This window comes from Dermochelys coriacea, chromosome 10 (assembly GCF_009764565.3).
Source record: "Dermochelys coriacea isolate rDerCor1 chromosome 10, rDerCor1.pri.v4, whole genome shotgun sequence".
Classification (NCBI taxonomy): Eukaryota; Metazoa; Chordata; order Testudines; family Dermochelyidae; genus Dermochelys; species Dermochelys coriacea.
Window position 1 is genome coordinate 10,231,011 of NC_050077.1, and position 22,347 is coordinate 10,253,357.

The 22,347-nt window shown below is 42.9% G+C and overlaps 1 protein-coding gene across 2 annotated transcripts in view; it reads right to left on the reverse strand.

The window, feature by feature from the left end:
• The window catches only part of SDK1 (sidekick cell adhesion molecule 1), a 684,215-nt gene that overhangs the window by 43,518 nt on the left and 618,350 nt on the right, over window positions 1–22,347 (reverse strand). For both annotated transcript variants that reach the window (XM_043493256.1, XM_038420360.2), the window contains 3 exons: window positions 4,981–5,096; window positions 3,439–3,625; window positions 1,818–1,955 (listed from right to left, as the gene is read on the reverse strand). In XM_043493256.1, the coding sequence (XP_043349191.1) occupies window positions 1,818–1,955; window positions 3,439–3,625; window positions 4,981–5,096 (441 nt within the window). The remainder of the gene's footprint in view (window positions 1–1,817; window positions 1,956–3,438; window positions 3,626–4,980; window positions 5,097–22,347) is intronic.

Sequence of the window (22,347 nt, forward strand, 5' to 3'; positions counted from 1 at the left end):
AAACATTTTAATCTTTTCTAACTCATCTTTAGAATGATTTTACATTTGTTTTCAGAGAGATTGCCAATTCCTTCTCTGCTGATCTTCTGGCAAATTAATATTGCATTTGTGACTGTCATATTGTCATCAGGTGGGATTATATCTAGTGGGTTAAAAATGTGATTTGAAAATTCAGTATAAACACACAGATACAATGAAATCTCTACCATTGCCATTCTCCTCTTCTAAAGTGGTCACGGTGCCACTGAAAGCTAACACACATGATGCCAATACGACCCTTGTTTTATGATACAAATGATATAGTTCACCACCAGCTACACAAATGGGACTCAGTGAGGGGTATTCTGTGGCAAGACCCATGCTGCAGTTTTGGGTTGAAGCGCAGGAAGACAGTCAGGACACGAATATGTTGAGTTTCCTATTCTACCACAGAGAGTAACAATGGCTGTGTAATGGCTTTTTAAGCCACTCAAGAACACACTAAATACATCTTTGCAGGGGAATGAAAAAGGATGGAAAAAAGCTGTATTCTACAGTTATATAGCGTACAGAACAGTTTTAGTAAGCAGGAACATCCACAGTTGCCCCAACCACCCATGTCCACATGGTTACTGTCAAAGCTCCAGGCTGGCACCCTCTCTTGGCCACTCACCAGACTGCTGCTCAGTGGTTTGAACATTGGCCTGCTAAACCCAGAGTTGTGAGTTCAATCCTTGAGGGGGCCATTTAGGGATCTGGGGCAAAAATTGGGGATTGGTTCTTCTTTGAGCAGGGGGTTGGACTAGATGACCTCCTGAGGTCCCTTCCAACCCTGATATTCTATGATTCTATGACACAGCTGCTGGATCCCATGTGTGTTCAGTCTCTGGAGTCTGAACAGAGCTCTGAACACTGTCTCTGTCTTGGCGTCCCCAGGCATACTCTCAGGGTGCCTATCTCTATCAAACACCCACTCCTGAGAGTTTAGACCATGCGATCCACTGCCCAGTCCCTGGAACCAGGGCAGGCCCCATAGCTCCCCCATAGCTTAAACACACCTTCTCCCTGAATCTCACCGAAGGTGTGAGCCTTCTGGGTTCCAGTTTAACTCTCTCAGGGGCACACAATCAGGTGTAGTCTACAAAACAGACAGACTTTGCACAGGACCCAAACACAGCGTTACTCTTTCTTTAATAGCAGGAGAAGTACACAAATCTATACCAAAATAATACTTGCAATAAAATAATAAAAATAGTAAGTGAACTCAGTGATTCCAAGTCCATGCTCGAGCATCTGCACTGCAATGTAAACCTGGGCTTACAGTCACCGAACTCAGGTCTCACAGCCGTGCTAACACATCATTACTACACTATGCAGGTCTTCTGATTCAGGTCTGCAGTTTGAGCTGCAAAATGACAGGCCCTAAACCTGAGTGCCAGAGGGACTTGGGCTGTGACCCACCCTCCTAGCAAGGCCCTAGGATCAGGGCCCTCAGTGCTCGCTGACCCGAGTCAGATTGAATGTGCATGGATGAAAAGGGTGCTTGGGCTCAAACCGGAGTCAGAGCCTGGGCTTAATGCGCAGTGTAGACATACCTAAAGAGACCACAGAGAGGTAACTAGCCCTACATTCAAAATGGATTTTGCAGCTTGGTAAAGATACATACACAGAGTTCATGATCTCACAAAGATCTCATAAAGAGTACCCACACTTTTCCTAAATTGTCACAGCTACATGTAGAGCTTGGATGGAGAAGAATGGCAAGCTGACAGAGATAAAAGACATGATGGTGCTTTTTTCCCTAGCCTGAATATATAGGTTCTTTGGGGCTTACTTACCCTGGACTGGTGCCAAGGGCTCATACACCACTCGATAACCCTGCAGGATTCCATTTGCTGCCGTCGGTTCTCCCCAAGATACATTGAGTGTAGTGCAAGTGATTTCTGAGAATGCCAAGAAGCTAGGAGTGCTGGGAGCTGAAAGGATTACAAACACACTGAATTGCAGCAGGAATATTTACTCTGATATACGTATTATGAAACGGTATTTATTACCCAGTATGAATCTAAAGGAAATAAGATGAGAACAGGATTTATCGACAGCATCAGGTCTTCCTGTAATTGATTGGAAATATAAAAAGTGTTCTAAAATCAGCAGACACTAAATTGCAAAACTGAAATTAAACAGGCTAGGATGAGAAAATGACAAAGATGTAGAAGGAATGACATAAGAGAACAGCAAAGAGCTTCAATTCCAAATGACTGCATCACCAGGACGGTGAGAATGCCTTTTCTACAACCTTTTTGGGATTGGAAGACATAAAAATGAGTCAGGGAAAAACATCAAAGGTTTAGGGCTTCTGGTCCAAGTGGTTAAGTGGCTGTATGTGAATTGAACACACAAGATGCCCAAAGTGCATGTGCTGGTCAGGTCTGTACTCAAGTATACTGTTTGTATGTGTGCATGCAAATCCCCAGCTTACATGCATGCATCAGCGTTCACATGCTTTCATGTTGGGGTCTCAGTTTGACTAAGCAGCTAAACTTTTGATATGGAGTTGTTGGCCTGCAAATCTTGTGCACACAGATGGCATTTTCTGTTATCCCAGAGCACAGGGACTGTTACTGTGTGCTGCTTGCTGCAGCCCTTTGCCACTGCATGGTGGAGCAAGGCCAGCCTGGCCCTGAGGGTTTAAATGGTGAACGGTGCCTTGTGTGTGCTCTCTGCACTGGGGTGAATTTCATTCTCAATCCTGTGCAACAATCTTCAGTTTCAGATGGGGATGTAGTCTCCCATTGCGGTATATCAGTTTCTTGGCTAGTAATGTGACCCAAAAAGAACCAAAGGGCATTGTATAGTCTTCCCCAGTGATAAAAAAGTGAGGGTTCAGAGGCAGAAAGACATTAAGAGGGAGTCTGCTGTTGGTGCACACTCTCTCACAGAACCTAATGACTACAGAACATCGATAGAATACGTGTCCTTCTGGGATCAGCTTCTCCAGCACAGATATTACTTACTGTAGTTGTACATAATGCCAGAGGCCCAATAAAAAACAAAAAGAGCATGACTCTTCTCTCGCATCGTTTTATCAGTGTATCTCCACTTACTTCATCTGAGTTACTCCTAATTTACTCCAGTGGTAAGATCAGAATCAGGTCGATAGCCTTTTGTTGGACCAGTTTGTGACAGAGATTCTATTGCTATCCCAGCCTGTTCTACTTCATATTGCAGCATCAATTCTGAAATCCCTTCCCAAAGGGTTGAATCTGATTTGATCCAAATCGTTTGCCTAAGCATAATAACAATACAATATAATAATTTACCCAACGATCAGATCTAAAACACAACCGTACTATAGCTCTGTATTTTGTTTCCTTAGACACACAGAATGAACAGTTATATGATCATTATCTCTAAACAGGTTAAACTGTGGTTTGAAAAAGAAAAATAATCTCATACCAGCCTGGTGAGTCCTGCCCTGCCTGGGGCTGCTTCTTGGTCCATCCCCTGCTGCATTGAAGGCAGATATGCAGACCATGTATTTGGTGTGGCTGGTCAGATTTTTCAGCCGAACTGTTGTCTCTGGGAGGAAAAGGACCTTCACTTTCTCAGTGTCATTCTGGATGTCCATCTCCCAGTAATAAATCTGTTAAGAACAGAGAGATGTTGAAGTCAATCCTGCACTCAGATTACAGTCTCATTGCGATGCAGTCTGTAAAACAGGTACTCGTTTCCCCATGACCAGTAAGACGTTGGCAGTTTTAGCTTTGGACCATTCAGTTATAGGGTATAATAGTATTATTCACTCTTTGCCCAATCCTGAAGGCCTTATTTTATTTTTACTGAGGAAAAGTCCCCTTGGGTTCAAAAAGAGTTTCCTGAGAAAGGCCTTTTAAAAATAGCGTACAGACAATGTGACATGGCCTAATGACATTAAATAAGACCTTCCAGAACACAGGAATAAGTGGCCAGGTACCAAACCATTCTCAGGTGTGAGTTGCCCATTAGTGCTGGCATTCTGGTATGGCTACAAACTACACAAGAAGGTCCTTAGTCCCGGACACAGATCCATCTCCTCTGAAAAACGCTCTCTCTTTAGCTTTCATGTAGATACTTCCCCCCCCATTCCCCTTTTCTCCCATACTTATCCTGCAGCCATACAATTTAAACTCCAGAGATGATGATTCCGATAGGCTACCTCCAGAGCCATTGGTAGCACGGCTTGTGGATAGGCCTAGCAATGACAACTATACAACAGACCAGGGCATAAAGTCAGGGCCGAGCCAAGAGTCTACGTTGGCTCTACAAGCTAAGCTATTAGAACTATCTATACACATACAAGAGGGAAAATGTATAAATTGATATATATCATTGCTTGCTACAGCCAAGAAGTAATGCCAGATTATTCTCTCTCACTGGCTCGGCTTTCCTTCACTTGCAGACCTAGATACATGGAGAAAGGCAGAGCCAGACACTGAACTCAAGCCAACCTCCAGCGTTTGTAGTCTTGCCCACTTCCACTTTCAAAGGGTCCTCTCCCATCTGGAGAGACAAAACAAGATGGTTCTGCAACGTGCCTTGTGTTTCTGCAAACCAAGTGCAATAAATACTACTGTTTAATTTTGTTAAAAAGTTAAGGACATGAAATAAACTCTCTGAAATCTGACATGGCTCATTCTTACAGCTTGGAGAAAGTTATAGATTTCCTGATGTCTCATAACAGCTGTCAGTTCCCACCCCCACTTTTCCTGTGCCTTTGGTATTTGGAGTAGACATGTTGCCTGCCTACACTGAGCTCCCCAACTCTCTGTATGCACTGAATTTCCATTGAACAGTAATACCCCCTTCTCTTTGTCTCTGCCTCATTCTCTCTCCCTCTGGTTTTGGGACACAATGCCATGTTCGTTACTGTAGCCTGAGTATTGCCTTAGTCTGCCTCATGCAGCAAAGGTAATTCTGAAGCCAAGTGAGATAATGAAAGCATTAGGAAAAAGGTCTTGCCTTGTAGCCTTGTATGTTCCCATTTTGGCTGTCGACAGGAGGTGGGTCCCAGGTGATCTCTAGCTGGCTCGCAGTAAGGGCATTTACTTGGATGTTCTGTGGGGCCATTGCTGGTGCTAGGGAGGGAGAGAGAGAGAGAGAGAGAGACAGTAAGAGAAGGAAATAAGGAGAATTAATAGTGACAAGCAGAACTAAACTGATATCCAAATTGTACTCTTCCATTTATGGAATAACCAGGTTAGTCTCTTTGTTTATGCCACAAGTGAGCTAAGAAACAGAATCAGCTTTAAATCCATCTAACACCACAGAGAAGTCTCAGATAAACACATGCAGTGCGTGTGGAATGAGAATCACTTGGGCCTCTTGGAAGTGGCTGTGTTCTCTGTCTCATACAGACCAGCTGAGCACACTCAGTCCACCCGGCAGTTCTTTAAGAAGAAATGGCAGAGAAAAATCTCCTTATTTGTGTTCATCTAAGCTTCAAAGGCAAATGTTTGACGGTGACTTTGCTTTCCTGAATGGCCAATTGGTGAAAATAAACATATAGAGAAGTAGCTCAGATTTCCCCAACCTTTCTCCTTAGAGTCACCATAATGTCCTGTTTATGCTATTGCAGTTTGCTGCCATGAAGCTCAGACAATTGGGGCTGTAAACACAAAAAGCAAGAGGAGTGCATCTTTAAAAGGCTAGCATCTTTCAAATTATCTCCAGAACATTTTAGAAACAAACCAATGAAAGTAATATTTTCTGTACAGTAAATGGATTTTGATACTTTTTAGTTTTGGTTTCATTGTATCTTCAAATATAAATACAGACTGGAATTGTGTCTCTTTCTGGCTGAATGTGTAATTTATTCACATGCTTGCCATTTCTCCTTCTTTGTACTGCACCATACCAGAAAACTAATCTCTCCTCTTGGTGCGCACCTGGGTCACACAATCTTTTCCCTTTTCTGTGATCCAGCTCAGTGCAAGTGAAACTTCTTCCCAAGTGACTGGTGTGGATGGTCTGTTTCCTAGATCCTGTCTTAGCCTACAGCAGCTCTTAACAAACAGCACTTGTTCTGGTTACAGAAAAGATGTCTAAACATGTCCTGTTTGAGCTCCCAAAATGGGAAGGAGAGGGCAGAGCATAAAACAATACCACTCCTATCTTCTCCTTGTGCATGTGCAGATGGTATTGCAGCCTTTGCCCACAGTGTCTGAGCTCCCTGCCCATTTATAGATTGTAAATAGAAGTGATAAAATATTCACCGCCCGAGTAAGATAGCCCTGGTTATCTGTTCCTCTAGAGAGCTCTTTCTTTAGAGAGAATGACCTTCATAAGTCAGACTCTCCCTGTACCCGCCTGCCTTCCAGGGTTATAAAATAAAATAGTAATTAACACCCACTCAGCCTGACACCAACTATTTATTTTGTTCTAACTGTGTGGTTTCCATATTATCACTGCCCACCCTGCCGTTAATGGAAATGTTAATAATCAGTGCCAGGTTGTTGTGACAGATGCTTGGGCTCATTATCAGAAATTTGTATTTACCGCTCCATTAAACGACAGAATCGCACAAAAAAGCCACAAAAAACAATTCAATCAAAACTAACTGGAGGAATTTTAACAGCCACATTAATAATCCAAAACATAAATAAAGTTAATGTCTTTTGCCTGTTTGCCATCGGCAACCCTATTGCAAAATTATTGTTGTACAATTAAAATGTGAAAGGCAAAATTGAGCAGGGTCATTATCCTGGTGCTCAGTTTAAACTGTTTGCTTATTACTATTTTTTAGTGTTTTTTTTCAGTTGGATGTGTCAAATGCAGGAGGTGAGAATGGCTATAAATAAAACACAAACTGGGCTTGTTTAGTCAAGTGAACTCATCTAATTGCTGCTCTGCAATCCAACCCCTCTTCCCGATTTCACTGGTGATGTGAACATAGCAGTAAGCTCACCTGATGGCTATGTTCAGTGCAACTTCATGTTGCTACCTTAGACCTGAAACTCTCAGATGTGGAGATGTGCTCATCTTAAGTGATCACTCTCCTTACAGTGTGTATGATAAAACCCATTGTTTCATGTTCTCTGTGTGTGTATATAAATCTCCCCACTGTATTTTCCACCGAAGGCATCCGACGAAGTCAGCTATAGCTCATGAAAGCTTATGCTCAAATAAATTTGTTAGTCTCTAAGGTGCTACAAGTACTCCTTTTCTTTTTTGTGAATACAGACTAACACGGCTGCTGCTCTGAAATCAGATGTGGAGGGCTTTATAGCACACATCAGAGCACACAATCGAGCATATTATACAATAGAAACCTGCAAATACATCTTTGAGATCTGGCGATGATGACATATTGGGGAAAACAGAAATATGCATAACCACAGAGAAAAACAGATCCGTTTTACCATCTACTTTTGTCCTACGTAGTGACACAACTGGATGTATTGTACTGACAGAGAGATTGTACTTTGAGGCTACATCTACACTAGCATTCTTCTTCAAAATCCCAATGCTGGGCTAGAACCAGTGCAGCTCTTATGCTGCAAACAACAGAGCTAGCCTACACAGGCTCCTGCCATTTTAACCGTGTCATGTAACTCTTTTCAGAGCATGTCTAGACAACACAATGTTTAAAAATGCCAGTGATCATTCCACCCCGATGCTCCTATTTATAATCCCAGAATCCTGATGACATGCAAATTATGTTCGGTTTGGTGCCATATGAATCTATCTCACTGTCCAACTTTCAAACTCAGATGCTTCACTCTCCCTACATGCACAGATTTCCTGTTGAAATAAACAGGGACAGCAGAATAGTGCTGCACATGCCTGACGCTCTGCAGACAGCACATTACATTAGGGGCAAAGTGAAATATTTTAAAAAGAATGAAACACATCCCTAAAATCACTCCTGTTTGAGACCCCAAAACCTTCACTGAATGCATGGGCAGACTTTACCAGTAGAAGCAAACACTTTTTAAAGATGAGCTGAAAGGCCTTTCACCTTCTAGGAATTCAGTTTTTCATAGCTGCTGGCCTCACTAAAACATAAAGCAGAGTGGGAACTGCATCCCTGACATTGGTTTAGGTGTTAGTGACATTATCAACTTTATCAGGAGAGACACAGAACCCTGAGGGCCTGAACTCAGCTTTTGGCTAATAAAAAGCATTTCAATTCCTTTGAAAAATGTACTTAGTTGTCATTTCTAAGTCTGCACATGTATACTTTTTTGGGATCTCATGTAGCTTTTTGCAAGCGCTTATTTTTGTAATAGGATTTCAGTTTACCTTTGAGACTGCTGTCTTTAAAAACTCACTCAGCCACACAGAGACAGAGTAAGGAGTTGAATGAGCAGATGGTATAATTAATTAATACAGTAATAATACTAATTATGGATTGGTATGATGCTAATAGAATGGCACAAGGACAGCAAATCAACAATACCACATGGAGACACAAAAATATGAAAGCTGGAGCCAAAATTTACTAACATGGGTGCCTAAAGTGTGACATCTACATTTGTATTTGGACACCTAAAATGTAAGTGGCCTAATTTTTGTCCCACAGCAAAGTCAATGGGAGCTGCAAGTGCCAATCACCTTTACATAACATGGTGGTTAAAATATGCAGTGGCCAGGGTACAGTAGAGTTCCCTGTATTGTTAGCACTGGTGGAGTTGCACTGGGCCATTAACACTGATTTTCAGTAATTGTTGGAACAGTGGGGAAGCTCCAGATGACTAGAAGAAAGCTAATGCTGTGCCAGTGCTTAAAAAGCATAAACAGGACAAGCTGGGTAAATAGACTGGTCAGCCTGACATCAATAGCTGAATAGCTAATACAGGACTCAATGAATGAAGAATTAAAGGAGGGTAATATAATTAATGCCAATCAACAGGGATTTATGAAAAATAGGTCCTGTCAAACTAATTTGATATCTTTTTTGATGAGATTACAAGTTTGGTCAATAAAGGTAACACTGTTGATGCAATATACTTAGACTCCTCTAAGGCATATGACTTGGTACTGAATTATATTTTGATAAAAAATAGACTGATATAAAATTAACATGGCACACATTAAGTGGATTAAAAAGTGGCTAACTGACAGGTCTCAAAATGTAACTGTAAATGAGGAAAAAGAAAAGGAGTACTTGTGGCACCTTAGAGACTAACAAATTTATTAGAGCATAAGCTTTCGTGAGCTGTAGCTCACGAAAGCTTATGCTCTAATAAATTTGTTAGTCTCTAAGGTGCCACAAGTACAGCTCACGAAAGCTTATGCTCTAATAAATTTGTTAGTCTCTAAGGTGCCACAAGTACTCCTTTTCTTTTTGCGAATACAGACTAACACGGCTGCTACTCTGAAACCTGTAAATGAGGAATCATTGAGCAGGTGTGTTTCTAGTAGTGTCTCGCGGGGATCAGTTTTTAACTCTATGCTATTTAACATTTTTATCAATAGCCTGGCGGAAAACATTAAATCATGACTGATAAAGTTTGCAAATGACACAAAAATTAGGGGAGCAGTAAATAATGAAGAGGACAGGTCACTGATCCAGAGAAATCTGGATCATTTGGTAAACTGGAAGCAAGCAAACAATGTGTGTTTTAGTACGGCCAAATGTAAAACTATACATCTAGGAACCAGGAATGTAGGCTGTACTTACAGGATGGGGGACTCAATCCTCAGAAGAAGTGACTCTGAAAAAGACTTAAAAAGAAAAGGAGTACTGGTGGCACCTTAGCAACTAACAAATTTATTTGAGCATAAGCTTTCGTGAGCTACAGTTCACTTCATCACATGCATTCAGTGGATGCATCCGATGAAGGGAGCTGCAGCTCACGAAAGCTTATGCTCAAATAAATTTGTTAATCTCTAAAATGCCACAAGTACTCCTTTTCTTTTTGCAAATACAGACTAACACAGCTGCTACTCTGAAACCTGAAAAAGACTTGAGGGTCATGGTGGATAATTAGCTCAGCATGAGCTTCCAATGTGACACTGTGGCCAAAAGGTTTAATATGATCCTTGGACAAATAAACAGGAGACTATTGACTAGAAGTAGGGAGGTCATGTTACCTCTGTATTTAGCACTAGTGCGAATGCTACTGGAATACCATGTCCAGTTCTGGTGTCCACCATTCAAGAAGGAGGTTGACAAATGGTACTGTGTTCAGAGAAGAGTCATGAGAATGATTATAGGATTGGAAAACATGTCTTGCAGTGATTGAGCTCCTTGAGTTTCTCTATTAGCTTACCAAAGAGAAGGTTAAGGGGTGACTTGATCACAGTTTAAAGTACCTACCTGGGGAACAACAATTTGATAATCTCTTCTATCTAGTAGATGAAGGTACAACAAGATCCAGTGACAGGAAGTTAAAGTCAGACAAATTAAGACTGGAGATGGGGAACACATTTTTTTTTTAAACAATGAAAGCAATTAATCATTGGAGCAATTTACCCCAGGTTGTAGTAGAATCTCCATCAGTGGCAATTTTAAAAAGACAACTGGATGCTTTTCTAAAAGCTATGCACTAGTCCAAACAGCAATTAATTCAGAGAATCCCTATAGCCTGTGTTATACAGGATGTCAGAGTAGATATATGATCACAGTGGGTCCCTTCTGGCTTTACAATCTACTTGAATGATGGGAGAATTACCAAAAAAACCCAACACAACAAAACATTGTTGCATATGTAGCCCAGCATTATGTCTTGTTAGTGTGGGGTGTTACCTCTAAAGGCTGTGTGGCACGTGGAACTTCTCACCAATATGATGTTGCAGTTGGCCTTTCATTTCTTTTCTTAGTGACAGTTACTATGATGCTTTGTAGCACTCCATAGGCTACAAATCCTTGTGATTTATTGTTTAAACATAATAACTTTCTTTATGAAATGCACCCTGCTGCTACTGTTGTGTCTGTGATATTTGTGAGTAGCTGAGAATTTCTCTCTACTTATTTTATTATTGTTTATATAATGTCAATATTATACAAGGCAATTTAAAGACAAGTATAGGACAAAATCCTTGCCCACAGGAGCTTGCTTTTTAAACAGATAACACTCAGATGAAAGTTGAGGGGAGAGATGCAATGAAACAAAGATGGACTGCAGCATGTTATTTAGGATGATTCTCTTTGATTCCACAAGTTTCAAACAGTTCTGTGTTTCTATTTTGCTAACACATCTGATCCCTTTTTATCTAGTGAGCATTATTTATATTTTTCTGTTCTTTAACAAGAGCTTGAAACTAACCCGGCTGCTTTAATTCCCCTCTAATCATTATTTGTATTATGCTAACATCTAGAAGTCAGGATCTCATTGTGTTACAAATTGTGCAAACATATGATAAAAAGATATCCACTTTCCTAAAGGTTTTACAGTATAAGACTGTAGAGAATAGGTGTATTAAAAAAAAACCTAGACGAAGGGGCAAGAGCACAAGGAAGCTATGAGATGACTGAGATCAGCATGACAAGCATTGGTCACAGCAAACCAGCTGCCTAATTATTGTGGAGTTTTTGCAGGTATCACAACAGAGGAAGGTTTTAAGGAGATAAATTAAAGGACGACAAAGAGACAGCTTTTCAAATGTTGCAGTAACTCCTCCCATGCACAAGGGGCAGCATGGGAGACAGCACCAAGATGGTTCTTAGAAAATTTTTGAACTGGGCAATCAAAGCTGGCACTTTTGTGGAATGAAAGTGTGGTATGTCATACTATTTATTGCATCTCCTCCAGCAACACTGACACTATCACCATAGCTGTGTAACTAGGATGATTAGTTAGTTCATGTTATAGAAACAGCCAGAGATGAAACACTGACAGAATGGGATCTTTTAGAAACAGATGTTCAGAATCTAGAGGATGTTCTCCACCCAATTCTAGCCATTTTGAGGTAGATCACATTTTGGGACTAAATTATGTGGCGATATCCCTCTAAGTACACAAGTTCCATATTAATTTTATATATGTAATAATATAGACATGCATACACACAGAATACATATATATTATATCCTTGAATTCTCAAAAATAATACAATTAACAAATATAGGGTCATTTGACCTAAATTGTACACTATTTTCTTATTTGGGTATCAGTTTTTCGCTTCAAAAGTTATTGATATGCCAGGTACTAGCTCAAACAGGGTCATATCACTTTGTGGTCTAAAAGAAAGAAGTCTCAGCACATGATATGGTTTCCTCAGACAATCTCTGAGAAGCTTTAACTGCCATTAGGAGGAGCTAAAACAGACAGAAATAGCCAGTTATTAGTGGTACATTCTTCAGTGGAGAAATCCACATATTGATTTATTTGATAGAGTAGATCAATACAGGGGAAAATAGGAGCCTTTCCTAGTCTATATAAACCCAAGGGAGGATGATTCAGCATAAACTTGGATAACATCTCTCACATCCCCACGATGCTAAACACATAGCCTGGAGACCTTACGCTGAGAAAAGGCTAGCAGAGTTATACCTTAATAGAAATAGAAAGATGCACCAACATCCACTGCTAGGCAGGGGTTTGAGGAGGAAGAGAATGAACCCTGGGGAGAAGGGTGTTTGGGACCCTAGAGCATCTGCTATAAGTTCAGCATCCTGGCCTGTAACCAAGCCAGTCCTCTCTTTTGTATTCTGCACTTGAAGCATATGCAAATATATTCTTTGCTCTTCTAATGCATTTTTACAGGACACAGACAGCATGAAAAAAAGTAAGTAAAAGCTGCTCTAAATAATAAGTAAACACAATGTCCCCAGCTGTTTTAGTGGTACCAGGAGTGTGTCCCGCAATGTTTTGAGTTAAAAACATGTATGTTCTGAGCATGTGTACAGAGACAGAGAGAGATTGAGATCATGTTCATTGTACTGTAGATCAAGTTTACATTAGAAAATTTTTTGATAACAAACGAAACAGGACCAGAAGTAGAATTCCCACAGCCCCAGATTTAGGAGCAACCATTTTTCAACAAAAATACAACAAAAATGATTAGTTTGTTAAGACCCTTTGTAAAATTGAGGGTGAGTCAAGCAGAGGTAATTTTCTTCCACCAGTTCCTTCCCCTCTCAATCCCTTCCATTTCCATTTAAGATGGGGTTGCTATGTTCTCTCTCCTGAATGCTCATTGATCTTTTAAAGTGGGTTTCACAGTTTCCACTGAGTCATCTGTAAACACATATCTTAAGTTATTGCCCAGGGGAATCACAAGTTACTATGATTATAATGCCCACAGCAAATGCCTGAGTGACTCATATAGTAGTACTGGGAACAAATATCACAAACGTATATGCATTCTCACAAGGAACTACTTTCACTTGACAAAGACAGGGTGTAGCTTTTTCTGCTGCTGCTGAAACATGTGATTCTACTTCATTAATAAAGAACTAAAAGTGATTATCTCATGGGCCAAAGGGGCTGTCAGTCAAAAGGCTACATATATCCGGACCAAAAGGAACGCCTCCTATGGAACAGTCAAACTGTCTCCAGACCTGGTACAGAGCAGGTGGGAAAGGGACGGAAGGGAAAGAATAAAACATATCTTATTCCTTTTCTCTTTGTTTTTCTCCTTTGATGTCAGCAGTATGCTTGGGAGGAACAATAACAGTCTTACAAACATTAGGTATCTACAAATGAATAAGCTTTCGTGAGCTACAGCTCACTTCATCGGATGCATCCAATGAAGTGAGCTGTAGCTCACGAAAGCTTATGCTCAAGTAAATTTGTTAGTCTCTAAGGTGCCACAAGTACTCCTTTTCTTTTTGCGAATACAGACTAACACGGCTGCTACTCTGAAACCTACAAATGAATAGACAGGGTTAAACCCAAAGGCCAAAATCTGCTCTCAGTTGCATCAATGTAAATTAGGATGAACCGCATTAAAGTCAATGGAGTTAAATCAGTGTGAAACTTGTGTAAATGAGGCCTGGTCTATACTACGAGTTTATGTTGGATTTAGCAGCATTAAATCGAATTAACCCTGCACCCATCCACACAACGAAGCCATTCTTTTCGACATAAAGGGCTCTTAAAACTGATTTCTGTACTCCTCCCCAACGAGGGGATTAGCACTGAAATCAACATTGCCGTTTTGAATTAGGGTTAGTGTGGATGCAATTCGAAGGTATTGGCCTCCGGGAGCTATCCCACAGTGCACCATTGTGACCACTCTGGACAGCACTCTGAACTTGGATGCACTGGCCAGGTGTACAGGAAAAGCCCTGGGAACTTTTGAATCTCATTTCCTGTTTGGCAGGTGAATGATGAGCTCGGCATGGTCACCTGTGCTGATGACCACCCGTGCATGGTCATCAGCACAGGTGATCATGCAGAGCTCATGAGCATAGGTGACCATGCAGTCCCAGAATCGAAAAAGAGCTCCAGCATGGACTGAATGGGAGGTACTGGATCAGATCACTGTATGGGGAGAGGAATCCATGCTATCAGAACTACGTTCCAAAAGACAAAATGCCAAAACATTTCAAAAAAATCTCCGAGGCCATGAGGGCCAGAGGCTACAGCAGGGACGCAACACAGTGCTGCATGAAACTTAAGGAGCTCAGACAAGCATACCAGAAAACCAAAGAATCAAATGGATGCTCCAGGACAGAGCCCCAGACATGCCGCTTATATGCTGAGCTGCATACCATTCTGGGGAGGGCCACCACTATCCCACCCCGTCCATGGACTCTGATGTTGGGGTACTCTCTGCCATGCCTGAGGATTTTGCGGATAGGGAAGATGAGGAGGAGGAGGAGAAGCTTGAGGAGAGCACAAGGCACACTGTTCTCCCCAACAGCCAGGATCTTTTTTTCACCCTGACTGAAATACCCTCCCAACCCAACAGAGCCAGAGAAGGGACCTCTGGTGAGTGTACCTTTTTAAAGAAAATACATGTTATAAAAGCCAGTGTTTTTTAATGATTAAGTAGCCCTGAGGACTTGGGATGCATTCGTGGCCAGTACAGCTACTGGAAAAGTCTGTTAACATGTCTGGGGATGGAGCAGATATCCTCTAGGGACATCTCCATGAAGTTCTCCTGGAGGTACTCTAAAAGCCTTTGCAGAAGGTTTCTGGGGAGAGCAGCCTTATTCCGTCCTCCATGGTAGGACACTTTACCACGCCATGCTAGTAGCAAGTAATCTGGTATCATTGCATGACAAAGTCTGGCAGCGTATGGTCCCAGTGTTTACTGGCATTCAAGCAATATCCGTTCTTTATCTCTCTGTGTTATCCTCAGGAGAGTGATTTCGTTCATAGTAATCTGATTGAAATAGGGGAATTTAATTAAGGAGACCATTCAGAGGTGGCCGTTTCTATTGGGCTGTCTGCATGTGGCTGAAAAGAAATCCTCCCCACAGTTAGTCACATGGTGGGGGGTGGGCATTGGCGCTGAGCTGTTCGCGTTTGGCTAACAGGGATCTTCCCTGATACCAGCCATGTGGTGGGGGGAGGGGTAAAGCGATCATCCCAGAGAATTGGATGGGTAGGGGGTTAGTTTGGTTTCTGCTGCTGCACATTAACAGGAAAACCGCAACACTAAATGGCCAACTCAAAGTGCTTTGCTTGGTATGGGAAAGGAGGGCGCTGCTGTTATGAAGGTTGCAGAAGCCGAAAGACTATGGCTTACCATGGCTGCGTGCAAGCTGAATTCTGTTGCCGGGCACTGCATGTGTGATCTCTAGCACCAGAGCCGCAGGCACTCAATATAAGATGCAAAATGCGACCTTGTACCAAAATAACATGTGCTATGTAATGTGAATAGTGTTGTTCATCGTGAAAGAGTATAGCCATTGTTCTGTAAAATGTATCTTTTAAAATACTTCACTCCCTTTATTTCCTCCAGCAGCTGCAAATGTTTCAAGCCTCCTTCCTCCATCTCAAAGGCTATCTCAGATAAGGCGGTGAAAAAAACGCACGTGGGATGAAATGTTCTCTGAACTCATGTAGTCGTCCTGCACTGACAGAGCTCAGCAGAATGTGTTGGAGGGACACAATAGCAGAGTACAGGAAAGTGGCCGATGAATGTGAGGAGAGGCGGCAGCAGGAAGATCAGAGGAGGCATGAGGCAACACTGTGGCTACTGCGGGATCAAACGGACATGCTCCGGCGTCTGGTGGAGGTTCATGAACGGCAGCAGGATCACAGACTGCCGCTGCAGCCCCTGTTTAACCGCCCTCCCTCCTCCCCAAGTTCCATAGCCTCCTCACCTAGACACCCAAGAACGCAGGGTGGGGGAGGCTCCGGGCACCCAACCACTCCACCCCAGTGGACAGTCCAAGCAACAGAAGGCTGTCATTCAAGAAGTTTTAAAGTGGCCTTTTCCTTCCCTCCTCCCCTCTTCCCACACTCCACCCAGGCTACCTTGTGAGTTATCTCCCTATTTTTATAATCAATTAATAAAGAATACATGTTTTTTAAATGATAGTGACTTTATTTCCTTTGCAAGCAAGCTGTGATCAAAGGGGGGAGGGCGGGTGGTTTACAGGGAATTTAGAGGCAACCAAGGGGGTGGGTTTTCATCAAGGAGAAACAAACAGAAGTGTCACACAGTCATGAAACTAGTTTTCAAAGCCTCTCTGATGCGCAGCGCTTCCTGCTGTGCCCTTCTAACTGCCCTGGTGTCTGGCTGTGTGTATTCCGAGGCCAGGCGATTTGCATCAACCTCCCACCCTGCCATAAACATCTTCCCCTTCCTCTCACAGAGATTGTGGAGCGCACAGCAAACAGCAATAACAATGGGAACATTGGTTTCTCTGAGGTCTGAGCAAGTCAGTAAACTGCACCAATGACCCTTTAAATGTCCAAATGCACACTCTACCACCATTCTGCACTTGCTCAGCCTATAGTTGAACAGCTCCTTACTACTGTCCAGGGTGCCTGTGTATGGCTTCATGAGCCAGGGCATTAAGGGGTAGGCTGGGTCCCCGAGGATAACTATAGGCATTTCAACATCCCCAACAGTTATTTTCTGGTCTGGGAAGTAAATCCCTTCCTGCAGCCATTTAAACAGACCAGAGTTCCTGAAGACGTGAGCGTCATGAACCTTTCCCGGCCATCCCACATTGGCTGGTGAAACGTGCCTTGTGATCCACCAGTGCTGCAATCCACCACTGAAAAGTACCCCTTGCGGTTTATGTACTGGCTGCCCTGGTGGTCCTGTCCCAAGATAGGGATATGCGTTCCATCTATAGCCCGACCACAGTTAGGGAATCCCATTGCAGAAAAGCCATCTAGTATGACCTGCACATTCCCAGAGTCACTACCTTTGATAGCAGCAGCTCAATGATTGCGTTGGCTACTTGCATCACAGCAACCCCCACAGTAGATTTGCCCACTCCAAACTGATTACCAACTGACCGGTAGCTGTCTGGCATTGCAAGCTTCCACAGGGCTATTGCCACTCGCTTGTGAACTGTGAGGGCTGCTCTCATCTTGGTATTCTTGTGCTTCAGGGCAGGGGAAAGCAAGTCACAAAGTTCCATAAAAGTGCCCTTACGCATGCGAAAGTTTCCGAGCCACTGGGAATCATCCCAAACCTGCAACACTATGAGGTCTCACCACTCTGTGCTTGTTTCCCGGGCCCAGAATTGGTGTTTTCCAGGGCATGAGCCTGCCCCAGTGACATCATGATCTCCAAACTGGACTGCGGTTTTAGAGAAATCTGTGTTCATGTCCTCGTCACTGCGCTACTGTCACCTCCTCACCTGGTTTTTTAGGTGCTGGTTCTGCATAAACTGCACAATAATTCGCGAGTTGTTTACGATGGTCATAACTGCTGCGGTGAGCTGAATGGGCTCCATGCTTGCTTTGCTATGGCATCTGCTTGGGCAATCCAGGGAAAAGGGCACAGAACGATTGTCTGCCGTAGCTCTGCGGAGGGAGGGGTGACTGACAATATGGCTTACAGGGTTAGCTTACAGGGAATCAAAATCAGCAAAGTGGGTAGCTTTGCATCAAGGAGGAACAGAATGGCCCCCTCAAGGATAGAACTCAAAACCCTGGGTTTGGAAGGCCGTTGATTTCACGGAGGGAGGGAGAGAGGAGAAAATGAATACAAAATAAGTCTGGTCTATTTCTTGTTTTGATCCACTTCATCTATCTTTATACATCTTGCTGGCAGTAGATGGTGCAGTATGACTGCTGGCCATCGTCGTCTCCTGGCTGCTCATTAGAAGACAGTGCAGTAGGGCTGCTGGCAGGACTGAATCTCCATGAGACGAAACTTAAAAGGGAAATGACCTGGCTGAGTCAGTCCCATGTTTGCCCAGGCGCCCCTTACCGACCTCATGGAGGTCAGCTAAAAGAGTACCCTGGAGTACAATGATGATGGCTACCAGTTATACTGCACTGTCTGCTGCCAAAAGGCAATGAACTGCTGCTGTGTAGCAATGCAGTACCACGTCTGCCAGCAACCAGGAGACATACGGTGATGGTGAGCTGAGCGGGCTTCATACTTGCCATGGTATGGCGTCTGCACAGGTAACCCAGGAAAAAAGGCACGAAATGATTGTCTGCTGTTGCTTTCATGGAGGGAGGGAGGGAGGGAAGGAGGGGCCTGACGATATGTACCCAGAACCACCCACGACACGACAATGTTTTTGCCCCATCAAGCATTGGGACTTCTACCCAGAATTCAAATGGGCGGCAGAGACTGCGGGAACTGTGGGATAGCTACCCATAGTGCAATGCTCCAGAAGTCGACGGTTGCCTCGGTACTGTGGACGCACTCCGCCGACTAAATGCACTTAGAGCATTTGTGTGGGGACACACACAATCGACTATATAAAGACGCTTTCTACAAAACTGACTTCTATAAATTTGACCTAATTTTGTAGTGTAGACATGGCCTGAGAGTACAGTCACCTCCACTGAGAGCACAATTCAGAATTCAGCCCCAAGGATGTATTGAAGGTTGTTCAAGTATGCAAGAATATATGGCAAAGACACTGCTGGGTGTTTGACATTGTGTGATCATACTGGCCTGATTCTCTTCTCCCTTACTTCACCAGTATAAATTAGGATAACACCATGTGAGAAGGTGCCTTTTCTGATCTGCATTAAAACAAAGTCTATCCTTATGGGGAGTCAAAACTCACATCCTTCCTGGGGTCTGGCTTTATTAACCAAGAAATTAACAAAGTTCTGTTCAGGTCTTCTCCTCAGGCTTGCCTGCCCCCACAATTCCCCCTGCTCAGCCCACATCCTAGTTCCTATCTTTGTTGAGGGCCACTCCCACTATCTTTATCTCCAGATGGGGTAATAAGTCACCTACATTTGTGAGTCAGCAGCATCCATTTAACATTATTAGCAGGATCAACATCTGCTGATAGACTGGGGTGTTTCATGCAAACAGTGTCAACTTGTTGTTGTAGCCGGGTTGGCCCCAGGATATAAGAGAGACAAGGTGGATGTGGTATTATCTTTCATTGGTCCAACTTCTGTTGGTGAAAGACACAATCTTTCAAACATTCAAAGAGCTCTTCTTCAGGTTGAAGAGCATGGTGTAGGCTCGAAAGCTTGTCTCTTTCATCAAGGTTGGTTCAATAAAAGATATTACCTCACACACCTTGTCTCTCTAATCCTCTGCTGAAGTCAGTAGTGTTGCAGTGGTGCATAACCAGTAAGAGTGAGTGTAGAATTAGGTCCACAGACTTTTCACATGCTTATGGGTATATATAGAGGTGCATATATAGTTCTATTAAGGAGAGGCTTTGCTAGCTCTTCATCAGGATAGGTGTCCAGGTATGTTTGGTATCACAGGGATGTGAGAGCTGTTAGCCAAATATATATTGTATCCTCCATGTTTGCGTCTGTCTGTATCAACTAGGAAAGATCCCAGCTTCCCCAGTATTGACCTGCTTTACCTTGTAAGTCAATATATGGATTTCTCTACTCAAGAATGTCATTGAAAACAGGCCATTTTAGCTCCCTCTAGAGGCAGTTAGGGTATCTCAGAGATCCTATCAGGGAAGTTAGCAAAGCATGAGAATAGCCAGAATTTAAGAATGTAGGGAATGTTCCTTGTAATCAGTGTTGCCAACTCTTGCCATTTTTCTGAGAGTGATGGGGACTGAAGCCGACTTAGAGTGCTGCAAGAAGCTCCAGCCTCCTCCTGAAGTTAATCCCTGCTGGAAGCCAGCAGAGTCTCTCTACTAACCTCTACTCCTTGACACCTTTGCTCCTCCCCACTACAGCTCCTGGCCTCGGAAGGGGCAGACAGGAAGGAGCCCCTGGAGCTGCCCCCCACAGACCTGAAATGGGGTGAGGGGACCCTTCAGCAGCCCCCAGGCCTGGGGTTTGTTTGTGTGTGAAGAAACCCAGGAGGAGCAATGGTGAGGATGGGCAGGAGGTTGAACTGAGAGGGGCTGAACTGAGAGGGCAACTGGGAGAGGTCTGAACTGACGGGGTGGAAGCAATGGAGTGGGAGGGGCTGAACCAATGGGATGGGGCTGAACTGAGGGAGAGGCTGGTTGGACAGAACCGATGGGGGGGGAACTGAGGAATGGTATTAATTGCTGGGTAGGGGATAGGCAGATGTGGGGGTAAGAGCTCCAACAACAGGGACCAAAATCACCTTACCCAATATATTTGGGAGAGTGTCAACACTAATTGTCACACACACATGCATGCACAGAGCTTGGGGATGGGCAGGAGACGCTCACAAATCAAAAGATTCAAAAACACAATATATATATTGTTTAAATCTCATGGCTTTTGGGAGGTCCCAATCATGATTTTCAATTTCTTGCAGATGGTAATACTGAATACTATATCATTTAATTAAATGACTGTTAATTACAGACCCAAGCTGCAAAATCCATCCTGTCCTTGATCCTTGAAAATTTCATTTGCTAGGGATTCAGTATAGCTCAAAGTGTCACTAGGGGGAGCTAAAACAGCTGTAATCTTTACATGTAATCTTTTCTCCTATCAAAATCAAAGGGAAATTAGAATACATGGGTACCGTTCAGTCACAGCAGAATATGCATTTTAAAATGATACCTTTCTGTTCTTTTCCCTTCATCCTCTCGAATGAAAGGCTCCCTCCTTCACCTCATCATCCCAGACACACTTGCTATGAGGGCCAGGGCTATAGGATAAAACTGACAAACCAAAGCAAGTGTAAAATGAAGTATAAAACCATACATTAAATACCAAAGAGTGTTGGTATAAAAGCCAACTCCTCCTGGAGTAGAAGAGAAACCTTAGAATCCCCTGACCTTCCTCAGTTTCCTCTCACTCCCTTAATACCCTATGTCACGAGGGCTGTCTCTCAGACAAAGGAAAATGGATGGGGTTCCTATCACATCAGTCAGCACCACTTCTGTATCTCAGAAATTAAAAATGAAAAATACTGTTACATCAGCTAGTTCATATCTCTGCCATAGCAGGACTGTTTCCTACATACAGTCACCTTGTAGAGCAACACAATGACATGCCCTTTGTGATGCAGAGACCCACTGGTGCCAACGGGCAAAGGGTTCACTGTTCTTTACAAGCAACTCCTGCCTCAGACCTGACAAACTCACTATCCCTAATACATCACTTTCATGGTATTTATCAATGAAGCATAGTGTGAACTGACTGGTCAACCACACAACTCATTTGGAACTGGAAGAACGCAATTAGGCAGCAGAGAGAGAGAGAAAAAAAGCAAATAGCAAATACTGTACAATACAGTACTGGGTTAACTAATAAAGGGAAAGAAGTAAACTGTTTCTGTCTCTGTTTCACTTAATTTAAGATGGTTAAAAGCAATATTTTTCTTCTGCATAGTAAAGTTTCAAAGCTGTAATAAGGCAATGTTCAGCTGTAAATGTTTGAAAGAACCATAAAGTTTTGTTCAGGGTTACGAACAACCTCCATTCCCGAGGCGTGTATAACTTGGAAGATCTACTGTATTGAAACTATGCCTTATGGCCTTGGGGTAAAAGTTAGTCTCATTCATGACCCATTCAAGCAGGAGGGATATATCACCTCTCCCTTATCAGCAGATGATGTAATGCAAGGTTCAGTTGTCTACCTTTGCCCCATCCTAGAACAGTCAATGGAAAACCATCAAAGACAGCTGCAAACAATCGACAGGACTTGAAGATAAAAAGAAACATTACTGACAGGGGATTGCACTGTCCATGAAAAAAGGTAAAGATCCACTCAATGTGTCACAGGATAGAAAAAGACACTCCTGCATTCTTTCACTGAGGAGACCTCTTGATGAGCAGGGGTGTTTCATGAACGATTGGATACTGGTTCCTGAGAAGCAAGCCAGGCTGAACTCAGAAGGGGAAAACCTACTTCATTAGATGGGAAGTGTAACCGTGTAGGCCCTAGTCCATGTTTTATGATTTTGTTTTATATTATAACCATT